The sequence below is a fragment of the Mustelus asterias genome, chromosome 18, assembly GCF_964213995.1.
Source record: "Mustelus asterias chromosome 18, sMusAst1.hap1.1, whole genome shotgun sequence".
Classification (NCBI taxonomy): domain Eukaryota; kingdom Metazoa; phylum Chordata; class Chondrichthyes; order Carcharhiniformes; family Triakidae; genus Mustelus; species Mustelus asterias.
Genome location: NC_135818.1, coordinates 26,991,829 through 27,018,439, shown reverse-complemented (window position 1 = coordinate 27,018,439; position 26,611 = coordinate 26,991,829). Strand labels below are relative to the sequence as shown.

Here is a 26,611-nt window from a genome sequence, read left to right as displayed (position 1 = left end):
AGATGACCTTCAAATACAAATCTACTGAAAGAAATATAAACTCTCACTCGGGAAAGAGAAGTTTATGTACAGATCAGTTGAAAATCCAGTGACTATCTGCTGTATTAATGAGTTCAGGGGATTAATTACATAGTTAAAGCATATAGAAATTAGTCAAGGTGTCGCAAGTGACCTGTTAAACTAGGGCTCACATAGGCTACAACTAAAAATGGAAATAGATTTCTGTAAAATGGAAATAAATTAAAAGCAGGAAAGAATAGTGAAGAGGAAATCTGATAGAAACTAAGACAGGTATCAAAATTGTTTTTACTAAAATTAAAAAAATTACAGAAGCTGGAAATCTGAAATAAAAACAGAAAATGCCAGAATCTAAGAGTCAAACTGGACTTAAAACTTTGTTTCTCTCTCCATAGATGCTGCAGGACTTACTGACTTTTTCCAGCATTTTCTGCTCTTAAAGTTTTTTACATTGTTTTGAAACATTCAGCATATTAAAACTGGGCAGCACCATTACACTATTTTATTTACAACACGTACTTTCCTCGAGTTTGCCAGCAATCTAAGCTTTAGTCAGGTGAGTGTGAAAATTAAAAGCACAGCGTGAGTATGAAACAAAGCCTCTGGAACAAGCTGGTTCACAAACCATTTCTAGTTTGCTGCTCAACTACTGACCTCTTATGCATGTATGTTATTTATTAATGTCACAAGTAGGCTTACATTAACACTGCGATAAAGTTACTGTGAAAATCCCCTAGTTGCCCCACTCCAGCACCTGCTCAGGCACACTGAGGGAGAATTTAGCATGGCCAATGCACCTAACCAGTACATCTTTGGACTGTGGGAGGAAACCGGAGCACCTGGAGGAAACCCACGCAGACACAGGGAGAACATGCAGACTCCACACAGAGAGTGACCCAAGCTGGGAATTGAACCCAGGTCCATGGCTCTGTGAGGCAGCAGTGCTAACCACTGTGCCACCATGCCGTCCAGTATGTAAACTGCTAATCAGTCTTCAGTACAGGAATAGGTTATTCACCCCAAGTGCTCGGTCTATTCCAACCGTTATGCTCCATACAAGCCTTCTCCCACCCTATTTCACCTCACCCGATCAGCACAATCTTCTCCATCTCTTTTGAACTTTTCTTTAAAACATATTGACACCATTCTCAACCACTCCCTGTATTAGCAACTACTGAGTAAAACATTTTATTTTGAATTCATAGATTTATTTGGGTGGATCAACACTTGCAAGCTCTTGGCACAGCTGGAATCACAAGCAGCTCATTAAGCCAGATAAGGATCCCAAAAACAATGCTTTGACATTGGAAAGCCTCAAAAAGAGAACAGCAGTTCAAAAAACAGAAGAAATAGCAAAGCTAAGGATGAATTCTGCTGCCTCGGGTTATAAAGTAAAGCATCAAAGATAAAATGCTAGCCATAAAAGGAAGGCCTGAACCCACTGGTCTTCAATCACCAGAGGCTGGGTGTACCCCCAAGATGCACTGTGTGGCCCCTCAAAAGTCCAAATGCACTGACTCTGTGGGAATTTCCCAGGTTTGAACATCCCGATGGGCAATTCACCTTTACCCCAGGACCCTCTGAAAAAGCCATCAACTCTTGAGATAGAGTCAAAGACTTTGAATCATAGAGTCCCTACAGGGCAGAAGGAGGCCATTCAGCCCATTGAATCTGCACCGACAACAATCCCACCCAGGCCCCATCCCTGTAACCCCACACATTCACTCCGCTAATCCCCCTGACTCTAAGGGACAATTTAGCATGGCCAATCAACCTAACCCGCACATCTTTGGACTGTGGGAGGAAACCAGAGCACCCGGAGGAAACGCACAGGCTTGGGAAGAACGTGTAAACTCCACACAGTCACCCAAAGCTAGAATTGAACCTGGGTCCCTGGCGCGGTAAGGCAGCAGTGTTAACCATTATGTCACCGTGCTGTCCGACTTTGGATAGTTCCAAATTACTTCCCCGAGTAGCTTCTCAGGAGAATGTTGTACAGCAAAATCCTAGTGTAACTCCTGGATAATAATACAACTGACTCCCCGGCCCCAACCCTCTCCACCCCCCCAAACAGTCCATTCCCACCCACCCCGTGCCGAGTAAAGTCTCCTGACTCAATCTGACTAGCCCCCTATCACCCAACTGCCCTACAACTCGAGTCAACCTCGCCACCCTATCCCCTTTACCTGCTTTACGTGGCTTTTCAAAGAAGCTTTGGGCCATTTAAACATTTTACTGACCAGAATATGGCAGCTAATGAGTTAAAAAAAAGGGAGTGTAGATTTTGCACAGATTCCCATTGCTGATGTCCAAAGATTTCCTACACTGACTGAGTTTGGAAGGATCCTCCATTGGAAAATTTCCCAGGAAAATCGGAGGACGATAAGTGGGTATTTTTTGTCTGATCAGGGTCGGAAACAGAGGTTCTGATCCCGCTTGGAATATTTGGGCCAAAATAATACAGAGAAAAAAAATAAAAATCAATTAGTTTGGGTGGAAATTTTAACCAGCCTCAGTCAGAAGCATACTGTGGCTCTGGAGGGGGCAGCAGTACACAAACTTGTGATTGAGAAAGAATTTTCAGAGAAAGTCAGAGACAAAGAAATAAAAATATAATATGAGGATTAGGCCACATGGTCGACCGAGCTTGCTCTATCATACAGAAAGACATAATACTGAGTTCAACAACTTCAGACCAAGTCCAGAAGGCTGTAAGGTGAATAATCTGACGATGACATTTATTATATCCTTTTGCAGCCTCTTTACATCTCCTCAGTTTTCTTTCCCATCTAGCTTAGTATTATCAACAATGTGGATATAAAACACTGTCCCCTCATTTAACACATACTGCAAATAGCTAAGGCACAAGCAGTGATCCTTGTGGCAATCCACTAATTTCTAGTTACTAAACCTGAATATCACCTGTTTAATAATTTGCCTCTTAACCAATACTTCCTCTGATAATTTATTATCTATCCCCCAGTCCCATGAACTGTAATCTGGCAGTTTCAACCTCAAGAAACTCACCACATGATTTCCCTTTCAGAAAACTATGTTGACTCAGTCTAACAATATCAGAAATTTCCAAGGATTAGTTTGCTTTTGATTGGAAAGCACAAGAGAGACATTTGTATTGTGAATTCATTTAGATAAAAACCCATACAGAAACCTGTTTAAAATTTTTTTTAAATGACTTTTCTGTCATCTTACAGCAATTCATAAGAACTGGAATTTCACAATTGGAATAAGGCAACGCATCTAAAATTGCAAGAACATCCTATCCTAAATTTAAAATAAATTCAGAACTATGTATCCTAAATTTATTTAGTATACACAGATCCTGTATATAACTTCAAACATTTTAAAGGATCATCATCACCAGTTTGCCAAGCCTCTGGACAACAACAGGGGATCGGTTAACTCAGTTGGCTGGTTCATGATGTGGAGCGACAGTGTGGGTTCAATTCTTGTACCCACTGAGGTTATTCCTTATGAACCTTATTTTCAACCCCTTACCCTCAGAATGTAATGACCCTCAGAAATCCCCACTAGTCAGCACACTCTTTCTCCAAAATGGGGAGAGCAGCCTATGGGACTTTGGTGACTTTTATTATTCAACAATATGGGAAACACAATTGTCTGCAAGGACATTTGTAACCTTAAACAGGTCCGTCTGTATATCACAAGAAGAGGACAGAAAGAAACCAGCTTAACACTACAATGCTATAATGTATTTTAAAGCTAATATAACAAAATTATGATCAAGGTTGAATTAGCTTCAGGTAATATAAATCCCAATGTTTAGAGATTTATGCATTTTGTGGCAGCTCGTTCCGAATTTATTTTAGTTACATAATGTCCAACATTAAAGAACTTTCCAGGATTTCCTGCATTTTAAGGATGGGTTCCTAGATGCATGCGGTAGTTCCGTGCTAGTTTCAGTCATGTTGGAAGCATCAACAGCACATTCACCTGTACGTTTACTGCCTGAAACATAAAGATAATGCATAGAAATTAACACCAGCACTATAGATGAATTATAGTAAATGTATATATGTTCTCACCACTGCTGAATTACTTCAAAAATCATGCAAGTTTTTTTATACAATCTTCACTGATTTTGCTGTGTCGTTTGTCACTACTAGCTAGTGACTAATGTTAAAGTACAGTTCTCAGCCCTCACTACTTGAATTTGACACACATTACCCATGTATCTTCCAGCAATACATCTTCTGAATTTCCAATGATCCTCCAATGCTAACCTCTTGTACATGCTCATTTTTTGTCAATCCACCATTAGCATCTGTGCTTTCTACTGCTTGGGCCTCAAGTTCTAGAATACCTTCCCATAAACCTCTTTCATGTTGTCCCTCAAAACCTACCTCTTTTACTAAGGTTTTGGTCACTTACCCTAATGTTTTTTCATGCGGCTCAGTGTCAATCATTTTTCTCCCATGAGATTTTTTTGGGATGATTTTTAATCACATTAAAGGTGCGATATCAATGCAAGATGTGATTGTTGAAGAATATTTATTTGTTTTGTTTTTAGAAATTCAGTATAACACTCCAAATAAACTCTTTTCAAACAGATTTGCAATTAGGCTTATATTTTGTGGCCAGACAGTGTATACTTAACATAGCACACACTTCTGATAAACATAGATCAGGGAGCTTGGACCTTGTTCCAAACTATTTTACCTCAAAAAAGTTAACTTTCCTTCCAGTTTCTTTCAAAAAGAAATAATTACACCTCAAGATTTCATTGTCATATTTTTAAAATGCTGGATTTACAAAAGCACATTACCTAAGGGACCATAGGCTAATTGAACAAAAAGCAATTTCCAATGAATGTACCAAATATTTTAAACTATTATAAAAATAGAATTGTATTTCAGGTGTAGACAAATCAATGCATTAATACATATGATTAAAAATCTCGTTAGTTTTGCTAGCAATTTGCTGAAGTTTCTAAGACCACAGGCTAATTGAACAAAAAGCGATTTGTAATGGATGCACCAAACATTTTTAAACAATTATAAAAACAGAATTGTATTTCATGTGTAAACAACTCAATGCATTAATACATATTTTTAAAAATTTCGTTAGCTTTGCTAGTAATTTGCTGAAGTTTGTACCAACATAATAAATTAACTCAATTCAAAACTCTCACTCAGAATAACAAACTCTACCTAGTAGGTTTATAGCTTTTGTCTTAAAAAGCAAAAGCCCTACTTCTAAATATAATATTGTCCAATTGTTGACTGACAACTTGTGCAGGAGTTGAGTTCAGAAGAGGCCAGACTGCGCCTCAGCCACCACCAGGAACTGATCATTTTCCTTCCAAGTCATATACGATATGTGTACACGCTATACAATCTCCAATTTAAGGAGAGCCCCAGTCCCAAACTTTATCAGTCATTCTAATGGTCTCCCTCACGCCTCTCACCATGATGATCTTCTGAGGCGCTTCAGAGCCACTGGGTTGAAGCGCGATGCCCTCACTCTCACCGCCCCCCGCCGCCATCTTTGTGCGGGGCACCTAAACACACCGTCCCCTAATTACACATTCCAGATCAGAGTGTCAGTCTTCAAGTCCCAGCACACTAATACCGACTCTGTTAGTACCGGCGAGCCAGGGTTTGAAATGTGCCGTTTCCCGGAGGGGAGCGCACACTTCCTTCTCTAAACACTTGTGGCGGTCTCCATCTTTGTGAAGGGCAAAGGAGAGGGATTGAACCCGTCAATAAATCTCCGTGTAATCGCCTGGAGAAGTAAACCGGGGGATATAATTTCTCTGAAAACGGCAGATTATAATTTTATTTGATTCAGAGTTAGATCGCGCGGTGCTCAGTTGTTACGGTCTGGCGCCCTTTGACCCGGATGTGACGGGTAGTACCGGAAGATGACGCTCGGGTCGGTCGCTGCTATGGGCAGAGTGGCCGTACTGGGCGGTGATCAGATCTGGTCGCACTGTCCCTCCGGTAGAGTGAATATGGAGCTTGATTCAGCAAACCATTAAAGGAAAGAGGGGGCTTTCGGTGAAATTTGGCCTCGAATTGCCGCGGGCGGCGGACTTTTGTTGTCGGCAGGTCACTGAGTGCCTGTCCCAACCCCCCCAACTTCGAACCGCCTCCTGTCACCCCATCCCATCTCCCCTCCCCCCCCCCCCCCCAAACTCTTACCCCCCTCATCCCCATCTCCCTCCAGTCCCCCCACCCCTATCTCCCTCCGGCGGCAGAATGGACGATCTTAGCACCATCAGCCTGCTCTCCTTGGCCATGCTGGTCGGCTGTTACGTGGCAGGTACCATCCCCTTGGCGTTCAACTTTTCCGAGGTAAGCAGGAAGCTTGGCTGCTGCTCTGTCTCACAAGCCGGCAGTTCACCGTTTACTGACATCTAAATCCACCTCAAACAACCCCCCCCAGCGGTAGATCTGTCCAGTGTATCAAAGTTGCCTTCCTATCCTTTTCCTAAAAAGAGGGACATTATAAACATTCTTGGTTGATTATCTCTCTTGGAAACATAACAAAGGTAGAGTTTAGCTTGTTTTTTAAAACTCGTGTTTGGTGGCAGTTCTTGCTTCACCTGTAACTCCTCTTCATGTAAGACTGAGTCATGTAATTGGTTACTAGATCGTTATCTGACTGCCGAAAACTTGGATGTTCTGTTAAATTTGAAGGAATGGCAGCAGAAGGAATCCAATGTTTTCACAAACCACGAGCAAAAAGACACAATTTGCTCCTTTAATATTAATCTGATGGGAGATTGCAAATATGTGTTTTGAGGTGACAATTTAAGAGAAAAATACTTCTGTCTCATCAACTCAAAATGTGCTCAATACTTTTTAATGAAACGCTTCCACATGTTTGTAGGAGCAATCCAGAAACATTGGGCTTGAGTTTGGAAGTCAAGTATATTAATCTGATGTCAGAAAGAAGGAACCTGGATGTTTTACTTAAGTTGTGTTTATTCACATTTGTATAACATCCGACTTCAACTGAACCTTTGTTTAGATTATGACCCTTTTTATAGAAGTCTTTTGTATTTAAAATAAAGCATTGGTATCACTGTTGGCAATGTTTGTAGTGCCCTGAAGAAGGCTGCAATGCTGATCCAGTGAGGTGTGCTTCAAAGTATTGTGACTTGGCTGTGATGCTTGTGTAGTCAAATAGCATGCTGGCGCTCACCGTTTGGATGTATTCCCAGCACCAGTATCAGTTAGCACCTGCCTAAAAAGCAGTGACAGCATTTTGCTTTCGATGTTTGTGTTTTTATGTTTTTTTTAAAAATCAACAGAAAATTGGCTTAACTTTGTCACTTTTAGAAAAAATTATAAAGGCAAATAAATGTTCCTGATAGAGTCATAGAGGTTTATAGCATGGAAACCCGTTTAGGTCCTTTGGCCCAACTTGTCCATGTTGCCCTTTTTTTTTAAAACCCCTAAACTAATCCCAATTGCCCGCATTTGGCCCATATCCCTCTATACCTATCTTATCCATGTAACTATCTAAATGCTTTTTAAAAGACAACATTGTACCCGCCTCTACTACTACCTCTGGCAGCTTATTCCAGACACTCGCCTCCCTCTGTGTGAAAAAATTGCCCCTCTGGACACTTTTGTATCTCTCCCCTCTCACCTTAAACCTATACCCTCTAGTTTTAGACTCCCCTACCTTTGGGAAAATATATTGACTATCTACCTTATCTGTGCCCCTCATTATTTTATAGACCTCTATAAGGTCACCCCTCAACCTCCTACGCTCCAGAGAAAAAAGTCCCAGTCTATCCAGCCTCTCCTTATAACTCAAACCATCAAGTCCTGGTAGCATCCTAGTAAATCTTTTCTGCACTCTTTCTCATTTAATAATATCCTTTCTACAATAGGGTGACCAGAATTGCACACAGTATTCCAAGTGTGGCCGTACCAATGTCTTGTACAACTTCAACAAGACATCCCAACTCCTGTATTCAATGTTCTGACCGAGCATTCAGTATGATATCAGCATCGGACACTGGATTGACCTTTTCCTGGGGTGAAGTTCATCCATTTTTTTTTATAGTTGGGTAGTGTCCAGTCTTTTCACCACCAGAAGGGAAGTGGGCTAGGTAGCCTGCACCCAACACTTCAGTCACTTTCTATGAAGGCCACGTTAACAATTGGTGTCATAATTCCTTCAGTCCCTGCAAATCAATCTGTTGGAAATTGCATGTTCTGGGCTGACAAATTAAATAATTGGTGAATTTCAGATGCCTGCCTCAGCATCTGCAAGTGTCAGTGCTTTACAACAACATTGCTTTGCTTTGTCTGACCAAAAGGATCTACTTGTCAGATATAATGTTTGGATTACAATAATTGGTAAAGAGCTTTCCATATCAGTATAGTCAATGTTCTTTGAGTGGCTTATCTATGTATGAAACAAATGTTTGGTTGGCTTGGAAGTGCATTCAGAGAGCTGGTTACATCATCAACATTACTGTGTTTTTGAAGCAAGTAGAGGTTATATTAGGTTGTGAAGTAGAAAAGTTTAGTTGCCTAGACAACCAAATAATGCAAGCTACTGCTCATTGCACTACCATATTCAAATTAACACTGCTATATGCCACCATGCAAAACACGTCTCCCTGAAATTATATGTCACTTACTCAGGAGCATTTGAGAGAAGAATTAGGAATGGTTATTATATCAGTAAATAAGAGGACAGAACTTAAAATCCAAGGTCTGACCTTAGTACAATGGGATGAATGGCTTCCTTCTGTACTGTGTGACTCCAGTGGTTTCTGAACATTTGCTGGAGCTGCTGGTATATGATCCTAAGACTGAATCATTCTTAATTTGAGCGTTGCTTGAAAAAAAGAGACATGCTATCAAAGCTTTTCATCTTGCACTCATCAAGACCGCTGTCAAGGAATTACCAACAGCAAAGGGGAACCAAAATTTACATTGCATGAGAAGAGATCGATTGGCAAGTGGATGCTGATTGGTGGAGGCATTGCCATGGAGAATGTAGCATGAAACTGTTAACTGCCCAGCATTCTTAGTTTAATAGTATTTGTATAAATTGGGATTGTTGTTTGACTCAATTGTGAATCTCAGCATTATTTATTTTATTCTTTCAATGGAATTTAAATAATAAGTGCATTAATCTAGTATTTAGTTTGATGTTTAGTTAGGAAGGATGCCATTCAGCCACTGCTGACATTTTTTTCTTAATTCATGAACTAAATCCACCAACCTGCACATGTTTGTGCTTGTGTTCTCTTTTTTGCGCTCACTTTTGATCTCTCGCATCCTAGTTCTTTCTTTATTTTTCATGGGTGTGGACGTCACCAACAAGGCCAGCATTTGTTGTCCATCCCAGTTGTCATTGAATTGCGTGGCTTGCTAGGCCATTTCAGTAGGTAGTTAAGAGTTAGTCACATTTCTGTTGGCCTGGAGTTACATGCAGGCCAGACCAGGTAAGGATGGCAGATTTCCTTCTCAAAAGATATCAGTGAACCAGATGGGTTTTTACAATGAACTATGGTAATTGAAAGGTGAGGCTAACTATATTCCAAATTTATTAATTGAATTTAAATTCTACCAGTTACTATGGTGGGATCTGAACCCATGACCTTGGACCATTAGTCTGGGCTTCCGAATTGCTAGTCCAGTCCCATTACCACTATGCCACTATCTCCCCAACCTTACTCAAGTTCAAACATTACCCAGTTTTCTCTTAAAAGACGCACTAGTTTCTACCTCAATCATTCCCTGTGGCAAAGTAACCCATGTTCCCCAGTGTAAAGGACTCTCTCCATCCAAAGTTATTTGAAGTAACAGACATTTGGTGAAGTAGATATTGTACATATCAGGACATATATGGGCGGCACGGTAGCACAGTGTTTAGCACTGCTGCTTCACAGCTCCAGGGGCCTGGGTTCGATTCCTGGCTTGGGTCACTGTCTGTGTGGAGTTTGCACATTCTCCTCGTGTCTACGTGGGTTTCCTCCGGGTGCTCCGGTTTCCTCCCACAGTCCAAAGATGTGCGGGTTAGGTTGATTGGCCATGTTAAAATTGCCCCTTAGTGTCCTGAGATGCGTAGGTTAGAGGGATTAGTGGGTAAAATATGTAGGGATATGGGAGTAGGGTCTGGGTGGGATTGTGGTCAGTGCAGACTCGATGGGCAGGATGGCCTCTTTCTGTACTGTAGGGTTTCTATGATCAGGCTTGCCTTTCTATTCCATGGCTCGCAGGTCATAGCCTGGCCCTGAAGCTGCTTTATCCGCTCATGGAGTCACTCTTCAAATTGCGGAGAAGTTCATAGATTCTGCAAGGAGCTGCTCCTTCAATCACAGGCTAGTTCTCTCCTCCATTTGCTGCTGATAGGTTTGTCAGTCTAAAGAGAGTAAGAAGTTTAACAACACCAGGTTAAAGTCCAACAGATTTATTTGGTAGCAAAAGCCACACAAGCTTTCGGAGCTCCAAGCCCCTTCTTCAGGTGAGTGGGAATTCTGTTCATAAACAGGGCATATAACATCAGTCTAAAGAGAGACAGAGAGGAACGCTCTTCTAATTGAAGAAGCAGTGGAAGGATGAATATATTCTTTTTGTTTTCACCACACATTTTCTCTCTTGTCCTCCAGTGCAGGCTCCCTTAAAGGAGCATAAGACTCAAGGTGGCAGAGTGGGCTGGGGAGGCAGAATTGCAACAACTGGACTCCTAGATAGGGCAGAGTGAGGAAGTGGGCGGCACGGTAGCACAGTGGTTAGCACTGCTGCTTCACAGCTCCAGGGACCTGGGTTTGATTCCCGGCTTGGGTCACTGTCTGTGTGGAGTTTGCACATTCTCCTCGTGTCTGCGTGGGTTTCCTCCGGGTGCTCCGGTTTCCTCCCACAGTCCAAAGATGTGCGGGTTAGGTTGATTGGCCAGGTTAAAAATTGCCCCTGAGATGCATAGGTTAGAGGGATTCGCGGGTAAATATGTGGGGGTAGGGCCTGGGTGGGATTGTGGTCGGTGCAGACTCGATGGGCCGAATGGCCTCCTTCTGCACTGTAGGGTTTCTATGATTTCTATGATATGTCCTGAATAGCGCCTCTGGAGTTAGATGTCCAAACTTTACAGGCTGAGGCTGTGTGTAAACGTGGGTGTGAGAGAGAACCCCGAAACTGGGAATGAGCTGAATTTTGCCAAAGCCAGCATGTAGCATGCATCACCAGAGTTGATTGCAAGGTCAGTGTTAGTTAAACACAAACTCCTTGGCTCGACCCCGGTTCCTATTCTTTCACTGGTGACCAATTCTTGAGACCTACACTGTCTCTTTCTAACTCTGTTTCTTAAGTAGAAAGAAAATAAAGACAGTTTTATTGGTTAACTCTGCTTGACACTTTTTGATGGCCATTTTTATTAATTTTTTAAGTGGTCAATTTATTGCTTTGACATTGGTTTATTTTTGAAAATTTATTAGTGTTGTGCTAAATCTTATCTTGCCAAAATTTGCTCACTGGCCCCTTGAGTGAGAAAAGAATGAGAATATATGGCTCCTCCATATATATAAAAAAGGTTGGGAAAAGCCTGGTACATATGGACTTTCAAACGGTGCCATTTGTTTGGAAAATATAGGCACATGACATAATAGTAACAGTTGTAATCTGGGTGTGAAATTGGCTAAGGGATAAAAGACAGAGTAATGGTGAATGGATGTTTTTCTGACCAAAGAGGCAGTGGGGTAAGGACATAAGAAATAGGAACAGGAATAGACCACGGTGGCACAGTGGTTATCACTGCTGCCTCATAGCACCAGGGACCCGGGTTCAACTCTGGCCTCGGGTGACTGTGTGGAGTTTGCACATGTCTGCATGGGTTTCCTCTGGCTTCCTCCCACAGTCCAATGATATGCGGGTTAGGTTGATTGGTCATGATAAATTGCCCCTTAGTGTCAGGCCAAGAGGGATTTATTTTATTCATTTGTGGGACATGGGTGTCGTTGGCTGGCCAGCATTGATTGCCCATCCCTAGTTGCCCTTGAGAAGGTGGGGGTGAGCTGCCTTCTTGAATCACTGCAGTCCATGTGCTCTGGGTTCACCCACAATACTGTTAAGGAGGGAATTCCAGGACTTCGACCCAACAACTGCGAAGGAATGGCGATATATTTGCAAGTCAGGATGGTGAGTGGCTTGGAGAAGAACTTGCAGGTAGTGGTGTTCCCATTTATCTGCTGCCTTTGTCCTTCTAGATGGAAGTGGTCGTGGGTTTGGAAGGTGCTGTCTAAGGATCTTTAGTGAATTGCTGCAGTGCATCTTGCAGATAGTGCAAACTGCTCCTACTGAGCATCGGTGATGGGGGGATTGAATGTTTGTAGATGTGGTGCCAATCAAGCGGGCTGCTTTGTCCTGGATAGTGTCAAGCTTCTTGAGTGTTGTTGGAGCTGCACCCATCCGGGCAAGTGGGGAGTATTCCATCATACTCCTGATTTGTGCCTTGTAGATGGTGGATAGGCTTTTGGGGAGTCAGGAGGTGAGTTACTATGCCGCAGTATTCCTAGCCTCTGATCTGCTCTTGTAGACACTATTTATGTGGAGAGTCCAGTTGAGTTTCTGGTCAATGGTAACCCCAAGGATGTTGACAGTGGGGGATTCAGTGATGGTGGCACCATTGAATGTCAAGGGGAAGTGGTTAGAGTGTCTCTTATTGGTGATGGTCATTTGTGTGGTGCGAATGTTACTTACCACTTGTCAGCCCAAGCCTGGATATTGTCCAGATCTTGTTGCATTTGAACATGGACTGCTTCAGTATCTGAGGAGTCGCAAATAGTGCTGAACATTGTGCAATCATCAGCGAACATCCCCACTTCTGACCTTATGACGGAGGGAAGGTCATTGATGAAGCAGCTGAAGATTGTTGGGCCTAGGACACTACCCTGAGGAACTCCTGTAGAGATGTCCTGCAGCTGAGATGACTGACCGTCTATAACCACAATCATCTTCCTATGTACCAGGTATGACTCCAACCTGCAGAGAATTTGCCCCCTGATACCCATTGATTCCAGATTCACTAGGGCTCCTTGATGCCACAATCGGTTGAATGCGGCCTTGATGTCAAGAGCTGTCACTCTCGCCTCACTTCTAGAATTCAGCTCTGTTGTCCATGTTTGAACCAAGGCTGTAATGAGGTCAGGAACTAAGTGACCTTGGCGAAACCCAAGCTGGACATCACTGAGCAGGTTATTGCTTGATAGTACTGTTGATGACCCCTTCCAACACTTTATTGATGATCGAGAGTAAACTGATTGGGTGGTAATTGGCCGGGTTGGATTTGTCCTATTTTTGTGTACAGGACATGCTTGGGCAATTTTCCACATTGTTCGGTGCAGGTTCAATGAGCCGAATGGCCTCCTCCTGCACTGTGGGGATTCTTTGATGTGGCCCTTCAAGCCTGCTCTGTTATTCAGTACAATCATAGCTGATCTTTTGCCTCTGCTCCACTTTCTCATCCACTCCCCAAATCCCTTAATTTCCATACTAATCAAGAATCTGCTTATCTCAGGCTTAAGTACATTCACCAATGTAGCATCCACAACCCTCTGGGCTAGACAATCTTTTTGTATATAAACTACTTGGGTATTGGCAGTACAACTTTAAGTTTGAAGCTTATATAAGACTTGGCAACACAGTAAATAATGACTAAGATAGTATAAGTAGAGTACATCAAATCTGGCTACCTGAAAACTAGCAGTGTCCGAAATGCTCCGAATGGCTTAGAGATCATACTCACTAAATTAAGGGCTCCTGATTTTTTCCCCGAAAAATCTGGCACAGATTTAATGCTGAAGTTGCAGAGTTGAGGTGCTCTCTCTGTAGCATATTTTAGGAAGGCACAAATTAATGACATTACAGACACATGGAAGTTAGATTTTAAACTATATTAATGTGTGAAATGATGCATTTTGGGAGAAACAACATGGTGAGTCAGTATAATCTACATAATACTATTTTGAGGGTGTGCAAGGGCATAGGGACCTGGTTTTGAGTGTGGGCGGTGGTTTGTACATTCTCAAACTCTAAAGGTGGCAAAGCAAGTTAAGAATATGATTAAGAAACTATAGGATACTTGTCTTTGCAAATAGAGTAATTGAGTATAATATCAGGGAAGTCATGTCAAGCCTTTAAATCATTGTATAAGCTTCAGCTGGTGTAAGTACTGTGTACAATTCGGGGCACCACAGTTTAGCTAGATTTTCAAGGCCTTGGAATGGATGCAGGGGAGGTTTTCCAAAATGATGCCAGGGAAGAGGGAGATTGGTAAGTGGGAATAAAAGCAAAACACTGCGCATGCTGGTGATCTGAAATAAAGCAGTGGCACAGTGGTTAGCACTGCTGCCTCACAGCGCCAGGGACCTAAGTTCGATTCCTGGCTTGGGTCACTGTCTGTGCGGAGTGCATGTTCTCCCCGTGTCTGCATGGGTTTACTCCGGGTGCTCTGGTTTCCTCCCACAGTCCGGATGACATGCTGGTTAGGTGCATTGGCCATGCTAAATTCTCCCTCAGTACCCGAGCACGTGCCGGAGTGTGGTGGCTAGGGGATTTTCACAGTAACTTCATTGCAGTGTTAATGTAAACCTACTTGTGACACTAATAAATAGAGTGCTCAAAAACTCAGCAGGTCTGGTAGCATCTGTGGAGAGAGAAACAGAGTTAGTGTTTTGAGTCCCGCATGACTTTGGAACTGAAGAGAGGTAGGGGTGTGATGGGTTTAATGCTGTTGAAATAAGTTTTCGAAGTGACATGGTAGTGCATGCCAAAAAGACTAGGACCAGGGAGCCTTCATAGTGAGTTCTCTCCTCCCCACCCAAGTGCAGTGTTTATGCAGGTCTCTCTGGATGACAGTACTGATGTTCAGATCAGGTAGATCCTTCCTTAAAGGGCGGCACGGTAGCACAGTGGTTAGCACTGCTGCTTCACAGCTCCAGGGACCTGGGTTCGATTCCCAGCTTGGGTCACTGTCTGTGTGGAGTTTGCACATTCTCCACGTGTCTGCGTGGGTTTCCTCCGGGTGCTCCGGTTTCCTCCCACAGTCCAAAGATGTGCGGGTTAGGTTGATTGGCCATGCTAAAATTGCCCCTTAGTGTCCTGGGATGTGTAGATTAGAGGGATTAGCGGGTAAAATATGTGGGGATATGGGGGTAGGGCCTGGGTGGGATTGTGGTCGGTGCAGACACGATGGGCCGAATGGCCTCTTTCAGTACTGTAGGGTTTCTATGATGATTTCTATGATTAACCCAGAAGCATCAACGACACCTATTTCCATGAAAACTGAGATCAGCTAACTCAGCATAGTAAAGGACTTAAAGTAACACTTTTAAAAATGGGCTAATCTCCTGTTGCATTGCCGTAGGATAAATGAATATTTTAAAATACATTTTAAAATGTATTTGGTACATTTGTACAACTACATCTATAGTTGTCTCTTCCTTTGAGTTCTATTTTTCACTCTTTATTTCCTCCTTGACTTTTCTTCTTGTCCTCTATGCCACTCACAATAGTAGCTGAATCTCTAATCTTATTCTTCCTTTTCTATTTTTGTAAGCCCACTTCTGGCCAAGATTTTGGTCACTAATGTCCCCTCCTTTGGTTCAGTGTGAATTGTTTATCTTTGATTGCTTAAGTTTTCTTTTGTGTCTTTTGATATAAACCGAAATCTGACTCATTTTCTTTTGTAATTTTCTTCCTTTTTACCATGTTTTTATATATCTAATATTTCTTTCACTTCCATTTTCTGGAGAGATTGCAGAGTTTCAACTGCCTATTAGCTGCAGAAATGATATTGTCTGTCTCTGATTATGTAACAGTGAGTAGGAAGGAGCTATACTATAATGAGCTGTATTCTATTCCCGTTCTGCTGAATAAGTCAAACCCTAACTAGTTATGATATATCGAGGAGTTAAATAAGTTTTTATTGGGGATAGGTGGATCTTCCTATGGCATGCGGAGAGCTCAGTGAGCCTCTTTTAGAGGGAGGAGATTTTCATTTTGAATTCCTAAAGAATTTGAAGTGCTGTTATTTTGAAAAGGGTTTGTTTCTAAAAAGAAGGCACTCATTATAGTGTCATAGTAGTAATTTAATATCATACAATGCGCCTTATGTATAAGAACATAAGAACTAGGAGCAAGAGTAGGCCATCCGGCCCCTCGAGCCTGCTCCGCCATTCAATAAGATCATGGCTGATCTTTTTGTGGACTCAGCTCCACTTACCCGCCCACTCGCCACAAACCTTAATTCCTTTACTTTTCAAAAATGTATCTATCCTTGCCTTAAAAACATTCAATAAGGTAGCCTCAACTGCTTCACTGGGCAGGGAATTCCACAGATTCACAACCCTATGTGTGAAGAAGTTCCTCCTCAACTCAGTCCTAAATCTGCTTCCTCTTATTTTGAGGCTATGCCCCCTAGTTCTAGTTTCACCCGCCAGTGGAAACAACTTCCCTGCTTCTATCTTATCTATTCCCTTCATAATCTTATATGTTTCTGTAAGATCTCCCCTCATTCTTCTGAATTCCAATGAGTATAGCCCCAGTCTACTCAGTTTCTCCTCATAAGCCAACCCTCTCAACTCCGGAATCAACCGAGTGAATCTCCTCTGTGCCCCCTCCAGTGCCAGATTATCCTTTCTCAAGTAAGGAGACCAAAACTGTACTCAGTACTCCAGGTGTGGCCTTACCAGCACCTTACACAGCTGCAACATAACCTCGCAGTTTTTAAACTCCATCCCTCTCGCAATAAAGAACAAAATTCCATTTGCTTTCTTAATTACCTGCTGCACCTGCAAACCAACTTCTTGAGATTCCTGCACAAGGACACCCAGGTCCCTCTGTACAGCAGCATGCTGCAATTTTTTATCATTTAAATAATAGTCCATTTTGCTACCAAAATGGATGACCTCACATTTACCAACATTGTACTCCATCTGCCAACCCTTGCCCACTCACTTAGACTATCTTTATCCCTTTGCAGACTCTCAGCGTCCTCTGCACACTTTGCTGTGCCACCCATCTTAGTGTCATCTGCGAATTTTGACACACTACACTTGGTCCCCAAATCATCTATGTAAATCGTAAACAATTGCGGTCCCAACACTGATCCCTGAGGCAACCACTAGTCACTGATCGCCAACCAAAAACCACCCATTTACCCCCACTCTTTGCTTTCTGTTAGTTAACCAATCCTCTATCCATTCTAATACATTACCCGTAACACCGTGCACCTTTATCTTATGTGGCAGTCTTTGGTGTGGCACCTTGTCAAATGCCTCCTGGAAATCCAGATACACCACATCCACAGGTTCCCCATTGTCCACTGCACATGTAATGTTCTCAAAGAATTCCACCAAATTAGTCAAACATGACCTGCTCTTCACGAACCCATGCTGCGTCTTACCAATGGGACAATTTATATCCAGATGTCTCGCTATTTCTTCCTCGATGATAGATTCAAGCATTTTCCCTACTACAGAAGTTAAGCTAACCGGCCTATAGTTACCTGCCTTTTGTCTACCTTTTTTAAACAGTGGCGTCATATTTGCTGTTTTCCAACCTGCGGGAACCACCCCAGAGTCCAGTGAATTTTGGTAAATTACCACTAGTGCATTTGCTATTTCTCCTGCCATCTCTTTTAGTACCCTGCGATGCATTCCATCAGGACCAGGGCACTAGTACACACTTATGAATTATTTTGAGTCAAAATAGTTTCTACCGTATGTTGGCACATTAGTTTCTTTTGTAAATAGTCCACATCTTATTGAATGCTTAATGAGTTTGTATTTTGCACTTGTCATCTGTGAACACCAACTACTCAATGATGATGTAGATATGGAAATGTGTAATGCGAGATAATATTGAAGGTCTCAAAGATCCCACCAAGACGGTTCTTCTCAGTCAATGCACACTGCCAACCTCTTGATCTCCAGCCACCAGGCGCTGCAGTGTGCCCATAGTGTCTTTTCGATCCTAAAGTCCACCATAACCAACACCTATGAAGAGGTTCTTGGCCTCTCTACTGGGAAACTTTTGATGGTTTGACAAAAGCAAGCAAGAGATACAGAACCTAATTGACCACAAGCACAAAGTTTTCGTAACTCCTGAAGAGAAAAGCAGCGATCCTACAGGCATCTGAGGCCATGGTATTGCGTAAAGTCCACAGCATAAAGAACAAATGGTGCGTAGAAAGAAAATTGGACATCAAGCAATGTTATGAGCAGTTCCTTCAGTGTTGTCAAGACAATCTATGCCTTAAGCACCTGAGGGTCCATCCGATTGGTAGCCAAGCGTAGAGGGGAGCTCATCAAGGATGAGGTCAGTGCATGCTGGAGAGTGCATTCTGAAGAACTCTTCCACTGGGACTCTGTCTTCAACATGAACTCCCACAACTACATTCTTTTGAAACTCATCCTGCTCAGTCTTGCCACCACCCTAGCCTGGAGTAAAGTTGAAAAAGCCATTCAACAGCTGAAAAACAACTAAGTCCCTGGAGCAAATGGAATCCCTGCATAAGCTCTGAAACACGGAGATGCACTCCTGGCATGGCTGCGCAACCTCATCCTTCACCTGGGAGAGAAGTGCATGACAGGTCATATCAGGGGAAAGCTGTGATAGTGACTTTATTCAAGAAGGAAAACAAGTATCTACATGGAATTTTCCTACTGTCTGCCACAGGTAAGATAATTGCTAGGATTCTCCTTAGCCCAGTGAACAAAGAGCTTCTTCCAGAGTCGCAATGAAGTTTCTCCCATCAGGCGACACCACAAACTTGATCTTCATCCTCAAAGAAAAATACAAGATCAGCAGCAATCGGTACATGACCTTTTTCGACTGAATGAACACCTTTGCCTCTGTCCACCATAAAGACCTATGGAATAACCTCCCCAAATTTGGCTGGCCTCAGAATTTTGTCACCATCCCCTGCCTAGTCCATGATGGCATGCTAGCCATGATTCTGATCAATGGAACCACCACAGACCCAATCTATGAAGATTTGAGGTCAGAAAATGCTCTGTTATTGCACCAACCCTCTTTTCCATCTTTCCTGCTGCAATACTTCATCTTCATCAAACTACCCAAAGGCAAAGAGATAATGTACAGATCAATAGGAACTGTTTCAATCTGCACCATCTCCAACTATGGTCATTTTTCCTCTATCATGCTTTTGTGTATACTCACTTAGAAACTAAGCTGCAGGTCATTGTTGACTCCTTCTCTGAAGCATGTGAGAAAATGGGCATTTCACAAAACACCTGGGAAACTATGGACTTCTTCCAACCAACTCCTATCCTCTCCCAAACCAATGTGCCCAGCACCAAGGTGCTAATCACACAAAACCAGTCCCACTGGGCACAACATATCATTTGTTGCAACAGGAGACTCCAAGGAAGACAGCAGAAAAGCTTTAAAAATGTCTTCAAAGCATCCCTGAGAAGCTCAAACATCCTGATTGGCTCATGGGGGACCCTGGCTTGTAACCGATGAAGATAGAGAAAGTTTATTTGGAAACAAAGATTTTGTTGAGAAGCACAAAATCCCTTACTTGATCATTCAAGCATCACCTGCTTTCCATGTGGCAGTCTGCTGATCACTCACTCATTAGACTAATCAACCATCTCCAAACCTATCAGCCTTTGTGTTACACAGAGTTTACTACAATGAGTAGGACCAAGTTGATCAGAGGGAAAACTCCCTGTAAACAGCTAGCTACCAAATCTGCCTGCAAGAGCCACGGGTGGAGTGAAGAAGCCTCACTGCTACTGGCCCGGCACTGTGGCTCTGCAAAAGATCTGTGACTACCAGAAATCCATCGAGCTGCTGATCCGCAAACTGCCCTTCCAGCGCCTGGTGCAGGAGATCATTTAGGACTTCGAGACCGACCTGCGCTTCCAGGACTCTGTCCTCATGGCCCTCTTTTGAAGACATTGGCCTGTGTGCCGTCCAAGCAAGGCAAATCACCATCGTGCCCAAAGACATCCAGCTGGCCCACCGTATCTGCAGGGAGTGCGCCTAAAAACCCAAACCAGAGTAGAAGCAAATGACTCTTGGTCCTGAGGAATGCCTAAGGAAGAACAGAAATCTATAACTGTGCCTCTCCCTTAAACTCATAACTAGATAGTAAGGCATGAGTTCATGGTGCAGGTGGATGATTAGAAATGAGGCCTGGGTAAGATTTGAAACTTGGAGGGAACAATTGAGAATTGCAATGAGACTCCCCAACCTGTATTCATGGCCACTCCCTTAACCTTGCCATCTCCCGTACCCTCGCAACTCCCATTTATGTCATTCACCAGTAAGGCCATCTCTGATTGCTTCCTTGTATCACACTTCAACCACGTCCCGACCTTCCTTATTTCTGTGTCTGACCTAGAATACACTATTCCCAATTACAACCTCACTTTCATAATCCCATTGTCTACCCTTTGGCCCTTCGTTCACCATGGTATTTCTATAGCTCCTGACATGCTAAAGTGTACTGGCAGCTCCATCTTTGATGTCATGGCCACTACTTATAACCATTACACTGAATCACTGGCTATTTCCCCTAGTATGGCCATCATCTCTCTTTGCTTAGCTTCAAGAGATGCAACTTGAAAGAGTATGGCATATAATTAGTTACTATTCACTGCCAGATCACAAAGTACTATTGGGTCCTGCCCTTGTCAGTTAAAACTGTTGGAATGAAGGATACCACACACACACATACACACACACACACACACGCACCCACTTCTTTTCTATAGACAGTTTTGAACTCATCTCCCCCTTTCTCCTCCAACCTCATCTCTAACAATAAGTGTGAGAAGATAATGGACTTTCTTACAATCCCTGTAGAGACTAATAACTTCTATAAAGAAACCAAACCTCTAGTTAATAGTTAAATGGATGACACAGTAAGAGTTCACATTTTAACATTTTTAAATATTTATTCACAGGATGTGGGTGTCATTGGCTAGGCTAGAAATTGTTGTCCATCCCCAAATGCAGTTGAGAAAACGGCGGTGAGTCACTTTTTGACCTGTTGCAGTCTATATGATGTAGGTACACAGTGGGGTTAGGAAGGGTGCTTCAGTATTTTGATCCAGCAACAGTGAAGGAATGGTGATATTGTTCCAAGTCAGGATAGTGTGTGGTTTGGAGGGGAACTTGCAGGTGATGATCCCATGCATCTGCCTCCCTTGTCCTTTTCGGTAGTCGAGGTCACAGATTTGGAAGGTACTGTCAAAGAAACCTTGGTGAGTTGTTGCAGTGTATCTTGTAGATGGTGCACACTGCTGCCATTGTGCTTGCTGATGGGAGGTACTGAATGTTGAAGGTGGTGGTGCCAGTCAAGTGTGCTGCACGGTAGCACAGTGGTTAGCACTGCTGCTTCACAGCGCCAGGGAGCTGGATTCTATTCCCGGCTTGGGTGAATGAAGTCTGTGTGGAGTTTGCATGTTCTCCCTGTGTCTGCGTGGGTTTCCTCCAGGTGTTCCGGTTTCCTCCCACATCTGAAAGACGTGCTGGTTGGGTGCATTGACCCGAACAAGCGCCGGACTGTGGCGACTAGGGGAATTTCACAGTAACTTCATTACAGTGTTAATGCAAGCCTTACTCGTGACTAATAAATAAACTTTACTTTTTACTTTCCTTTGTTGAGCTTCTTGTGTTATTGGAGCTACACTAATCCACCTACATAGAGTATTCCATCACACTCCTGACTTCCTTGTAGATGGTGGACAGATTTTGGGGAGTCAGGAGGTGCGTTACTCTCTGCAGAATTTCCTGCCTTAAACTCTTTACTGTAACAAACAATGGCACAATTGACCAAACGCTTTTTTTGTAGGCAATTTTAATTTACAGAACTTCTAACACAACCAAAATAAAATGCTTTCAGGTATATGTTGCACTTTCCTTTTAAGTAAATATTCAATTCTTTGAGACTCTGTCCAAAACGTTTCTTGGCTCCTGAGGGTTCACTTCCAATATTTTCTTTTTCCAACCTGGAAACATTTAACTCCAGAAATGTTCTTCACAATGCATGTTTTCCTGGAGACTTCTTCCTCCTAGTGAGGCAAATATTCCAGCCTTGGTTTAACTTTCACGAATTTTTCCAATCTGAGCGCAAACTCCTGCCCACATTCCTGCCTGGTGAACCAAAGCCCCAACTATCTTTCATCTTAGAATTAAATGGTCAATCTAAATTACATCAGTTTACAAATCAATATTGTCAACATTTTTCTAGGACTTTGGAGACTTTCGGACTGCTGTCGTTGTCTCCCAACACCTTGCACCTTCTTTCCAGTAAAACAATTTGACCCTCTTTTTACTCCCTTAATCACATCCCCCAATCCTGCTGTCAGGCAGACTTCAGAATAGATCACATGATTCCTTCGTTTTGCCTTAAAATGGCAGTCCCAAATCATATCAATCTTATAAAGACTAGAATTGTAACAACTTCTTTGCCAGTAGGATTGAGACCATTCAATCAAATTCCTCTGCCTGCTCCCTTCCCGTAACCCACCAAACCAAACTTCCTCTAAAGATTCCCCTGCCCTAACCCTGAACTCACGTTTTTCTCCAGTTTCTCTCCTTAAACTGTCTTCAATCTTGTCTTTGAGAACCAGGAGCTATTCCATTAAATTAAGGATCAACAAGGTTGTCTATGTGCGGATCCACAAGATATGGGTGAGATTCTAAATTAATATTTCTCATCAGTATTTACTGTTGAGAAATGCATGGATGTTAGGGAACTTGGGGGAATAAATAGCGATATCTTGAGGAATGTACATATTACAGAGGTGGTAGTGCTGGGAGTCTTAAAGTGCGTCAAGGTAGGTAAATCCCTGGGATCTGATGAAGTGTATCCCAGGATATTGTGGGAGGCTAGGGGTGAAATTGCGGGTCCCCTAGCAGAGATATTTGAATCATCGACAGCCACAGGTGAGGTGCATGAAGATTGGAGGATGGCAAATGTTGTGTCTTTGTTTAAGAAGGGCTGCATGGTAAAGTCTGGGAACTATAGGCTGGTGAGCCTAATATCTGCAGTGGGTAAGTTGTTAGGTATTCTGAGAGACAGGATCCAGAGGCATTTTGAGAGGCAAAGACAGATTAGGGACAGTCAGCATGGCTTTGTGAGTGGAAGATCATGTATCACAAATTTGTATGAGTTTTTTGAAGGGGTAACCAAGAAAGTAGATGAGGGCAGTGCAGTTGACGTTGTCTACAAGGATTTTAGCAAGGCCTTTGACAAGGTACCGCACGGTAGGTTGTTGCACAAGGTTAAATCTCACCTGATCCAAGGTGAGGTAGCCAATTGGATACAAAATTGGCTTCTTGACCGAAGCCAGAGGGTGGTTGTAGCGGGTTGTTTTTAAAACTGGAGGCCTGTGACCAGCAGTGTGCCTCAGGGATCGGTGCTGGGTCCACTGTTATTTGTCATTTATATTAATGATTTGGATGGGAATTTAGGAGGCATGGTTAGTAAGTTTGCAGATGACACCAAGACTGGCAGATGGAGTTTAATTTAGATAAATGTGAGGTGATGCATTTGGGTAGATTGAACCAATCTACCAGTTAATGGTAGGGCATTGGGAGAGTTATAGAACAAAGAGATCAGGAGTATATCATAGAAATCATTGAAACCCTACAGGGCAGAAAGAGGCCATTCGGCCCATCGAGTCTGCACCGACCACAATCCCACCCAGGCCCTGCCCCCATATCCCTACATATTTACCCACTAATCCCTCTAACCTACGCATCTCAGGACACTAAGGGGCAATTTTAGCACGGCCAATCAAACTAACCCGCACATCTTTGGACTGTGTGAGGAAACCGGAGCACCCGGAGGAAACCCACGTAGACACGAGGAGAATGTGCAAACTCCACACAGACAGTGACCCAAGCCGGGAATCGAACCCAGGTCCCTGGAGCTGTGAAGCAGCAGTGCTAACCACTGTGCTACCGTGCCGAGTATAGGTTCATAGCTCCTTGAAAGTGGAATCATATGTGGACAGGGTAGTGAAGAAAGCATTTGGCATGCTTGGTTTCATTGGTCAGAAGATTGAATACAGGAGTTGGGACGTCTTGTTGAAGTTGTACAAGACATTGGTAAGACCACACTTGCAATACTGTGTACGGTTCCGGTCACCCTATTGTAGAAAGAATATCATTAAACTGGAAAGAGTGCAGAAGAGATTTACTAGGGTGCTACTGGGACTTGATGGTTTGAGTTACAAGGAGAGGCTGGCTAGACTTTTCCCTGAAGTGTAGGTGACATGGGGTGACCTTATAGAGGTCTATTAAATAATGAGGGGCATATAGTCATGAGGTATGTAGTCAACGGGGGCAATTCTCCCATTCTGCTGCACTGATTTTGTAGCGTAGTGGGCTGGGAGAAACGTGCGGGTGGCAATTCGCGGGGTTCCCATGAGCGTTCGCATCCTGCTAGCGTCTCCCAGCGCTGGCTTTCATCTAAATACTATCAGCGGGCCCGGGACTGAATTCTCTGGGCCTGCTAGCCTCTCCTACCCCGCCAGAGTGTTTAACTCCACTGGGGTTTTGAGTAGCTTACCACTTTTGGGGAGTTGGCGGCCTGACCCTGCTGGAGTGAATAGGGGACAATGGGGCCTCCCTAGGTGGCCGGGGAGCAGGGTAGTGGTGCCCCCTGGGCATGTCAATGCCAGTCTGTACCCCATGGCACTGCCCAAGGGGCAAAGTGCCTATAACTAAGGAGCACCTTGGCACTGCCCCATGCCCGTTCGGCAATGTCAAGAGGGCGGGGATTAGGGCAATCGGTAAGGGTGGGGGTGTCCCGCTGCCATTCTGCATTGGGATCGATGGGGGCAGGAAGGAGGCCAGCAATTGGGGGTGGGGGGATATCTGCACTGCGTGGGGATGGGGGGAGTTGGCACTGAGGGTGGAGGGGCTGGAGATTGGGGCTGTCTGTGACAAGCTGGCCAGCAAACAGGAGGCTGGCAGTTCAGGGCCACAGTGCAGGTGCAGAGGCCCGCTGACTTCGCCTCCCGGGTGGGAATAGGCCCTGTCCCCTGAAATTTAATAATATTCGCGCTGGTACCTTCTGCATTGCATAGTGTGTGGGAGATTCTAGTGTGAACCCCTACTGAAAAAAACACCGTGAATTACTCCAGTTTTCCCACGATTCAACAATTCCGCCTAACATCTTTTCCTGAATGTAGGGGAGTCTAAAACTAGAGGGCATAAGTTTAAGGGGAGAGATACAAAAGGGTCCAGAGGGGCAGTGCTTTCACAGAGGATTGTGTGTGTCTGGAACAAGTTGCTAAAGATAGTAGTAGAGGCGGGTATAATTTTTGTTTTTTAAAAAGCATTTGGACAATTACGTGTAAGATTGGTATAGAGGGATTTGGGCCAAACACAGGCAATTGGGACTTGCTTAATGATAAAAACTAGGCGGCTTAGACAAGTTGGGCCAAAGGGTCTGTTTTCATGTTGTAAATCTCTATGACTTTCTAAATTACTGACCATTGAACCTATCCTCCTGGTCCCCATTTTAGCTGACATTTTAAACAGTTTTATCTTCAGGTGCTACCTCTCTCTCCTTCAAATTGCTGTCATTACCCCTCAAAAAAAAACACTTCACCCATTCCATCCTTGCAAACTACCGACACATCTCCCTTTCCCCTGATTGTTACCTCCTCCCAAATCTGTTCCCATCTTTCCTGGAACTCCTTCCAATCGTGTTTCTGCCCCTGTCACTAGTGAAATCATAAATGACATCCATGCGACTGTGAGATCCTTCTTGACCTGTCTGCAGCCTTTGATATGGCTATCTACACTGTCCTCCCCCAAAGTGCCCCACCATTGTCCAGCTGGGTGAGACCACACTCGCTTGGTTCCATTCTTCTCAGTAATCGGAGCCAGAGTGATCCTACAAATGGCTTCAGTTCCTGTGTTGTTACCTCCGGTGTACCCTCTATCTATCTATCCTTGCCCCATTCTCTCACTCTCTTTCATCTACATCAGTAGTGGGCAACTTATGTCCCGGAGGCCACATGTGGTCCATCTGAGTTCTGTGTGCAGCCCATAAGACACTTTGTTGTCCATTGCCCAAGCACAGGGCTGCCACATTTCACTGATTTCCATCAGCGTAGTTTTTTTCCTACCTGTATGACTGAAGTGATGCGCACATAAAGCAAAGGCAAGTGAAGTGAGATGCGCGCTGATTGCATACAACATTGACTGTGAGAGCCGTGCGCTCCCTCTGTTATAAGTGTATTTATTCGTGTCACAAATAGGTTTACGTTAACACTGCAATTAAGTTACTGTGAAAATCTCCTAGTCACCTGTTTAGGTACGCTGAGGGAGAATTTAGCATGGCCAATGCACCTAATTAGCATGTCTTTTGGACTGTGGGAGGAAACCGGAGTACCTGGAGGAAACCCACGCAGACACTGGGAGACCATGCATACTCCACACAGACCGTGACCCAAGCCGAGAATCGAACACGGGTCCCTGGTGCTGTGAGGCAGCAGTGCTAACCACTGTGCTACTGTGCTGCTCTGCATCCCAAGTTAATTTCTTTTGTTTTTACCATTTGAAGTTGTTGTTAGTTCTATTAATAC

The 26,611-nt window shown here is 43.5% G+C and overlaps 2 protein-coding genes across 4 annotated transcripts in view; one reads left to right on the top strand and one right to left on the bottom strand.

The window, feature by feature from the left end:
* LOC144507041 (enhancer of rudimentary homolog) overlaps positions 1 to 5,905 on the bottom strand; it is a 60,476-nt gene extending 54,571 nt beyond the window's left edge. Inside the window, exons 1-2 of one of the 3 annotated variants that reach the window (XM_078233629.1) lie at positions 5,465 to 5,905; positions 3,991 to 4,005 (exon numbers count right to left, since the gene is read on the bottom strand). In XM_078233629.1, the coding sequence (XP_078089755.1) occupies positions 3,991 to 4,005; positions 5,465 to 5,542 (93 nt within the window). In that variant the 5' untranslated portion in view covers positions 5,543 to 5,905. Of the gene's footprint in view, positions 1 to 3,990; positions 4,006 to 5,455 lie in introns of all 3 variants that reach the window. The other 2 variants (XM_078233630.1, XM_078233631.1) reach the window with 2 other exon arrangements.
* slc39a9 (solute carrier family 39 member 9) overlaps positions 5,906 to 26,611 on the top strand; it is a 53,485-nt gene continuing 32,779 nt past the window's right edge. The window contains exon 1 of the mRNA XM_078233628.1: positions 5,906 to 6,353. Coding sequence (XP_078089754.1) covers positions 6,258 to 6,353 — 96 coding nt within the window. The 5' untranslated portion in view covers positions 5,906 to 6,257. The remainder of the gene's footprint in view (positions 6,354 to 26,611) is intronic.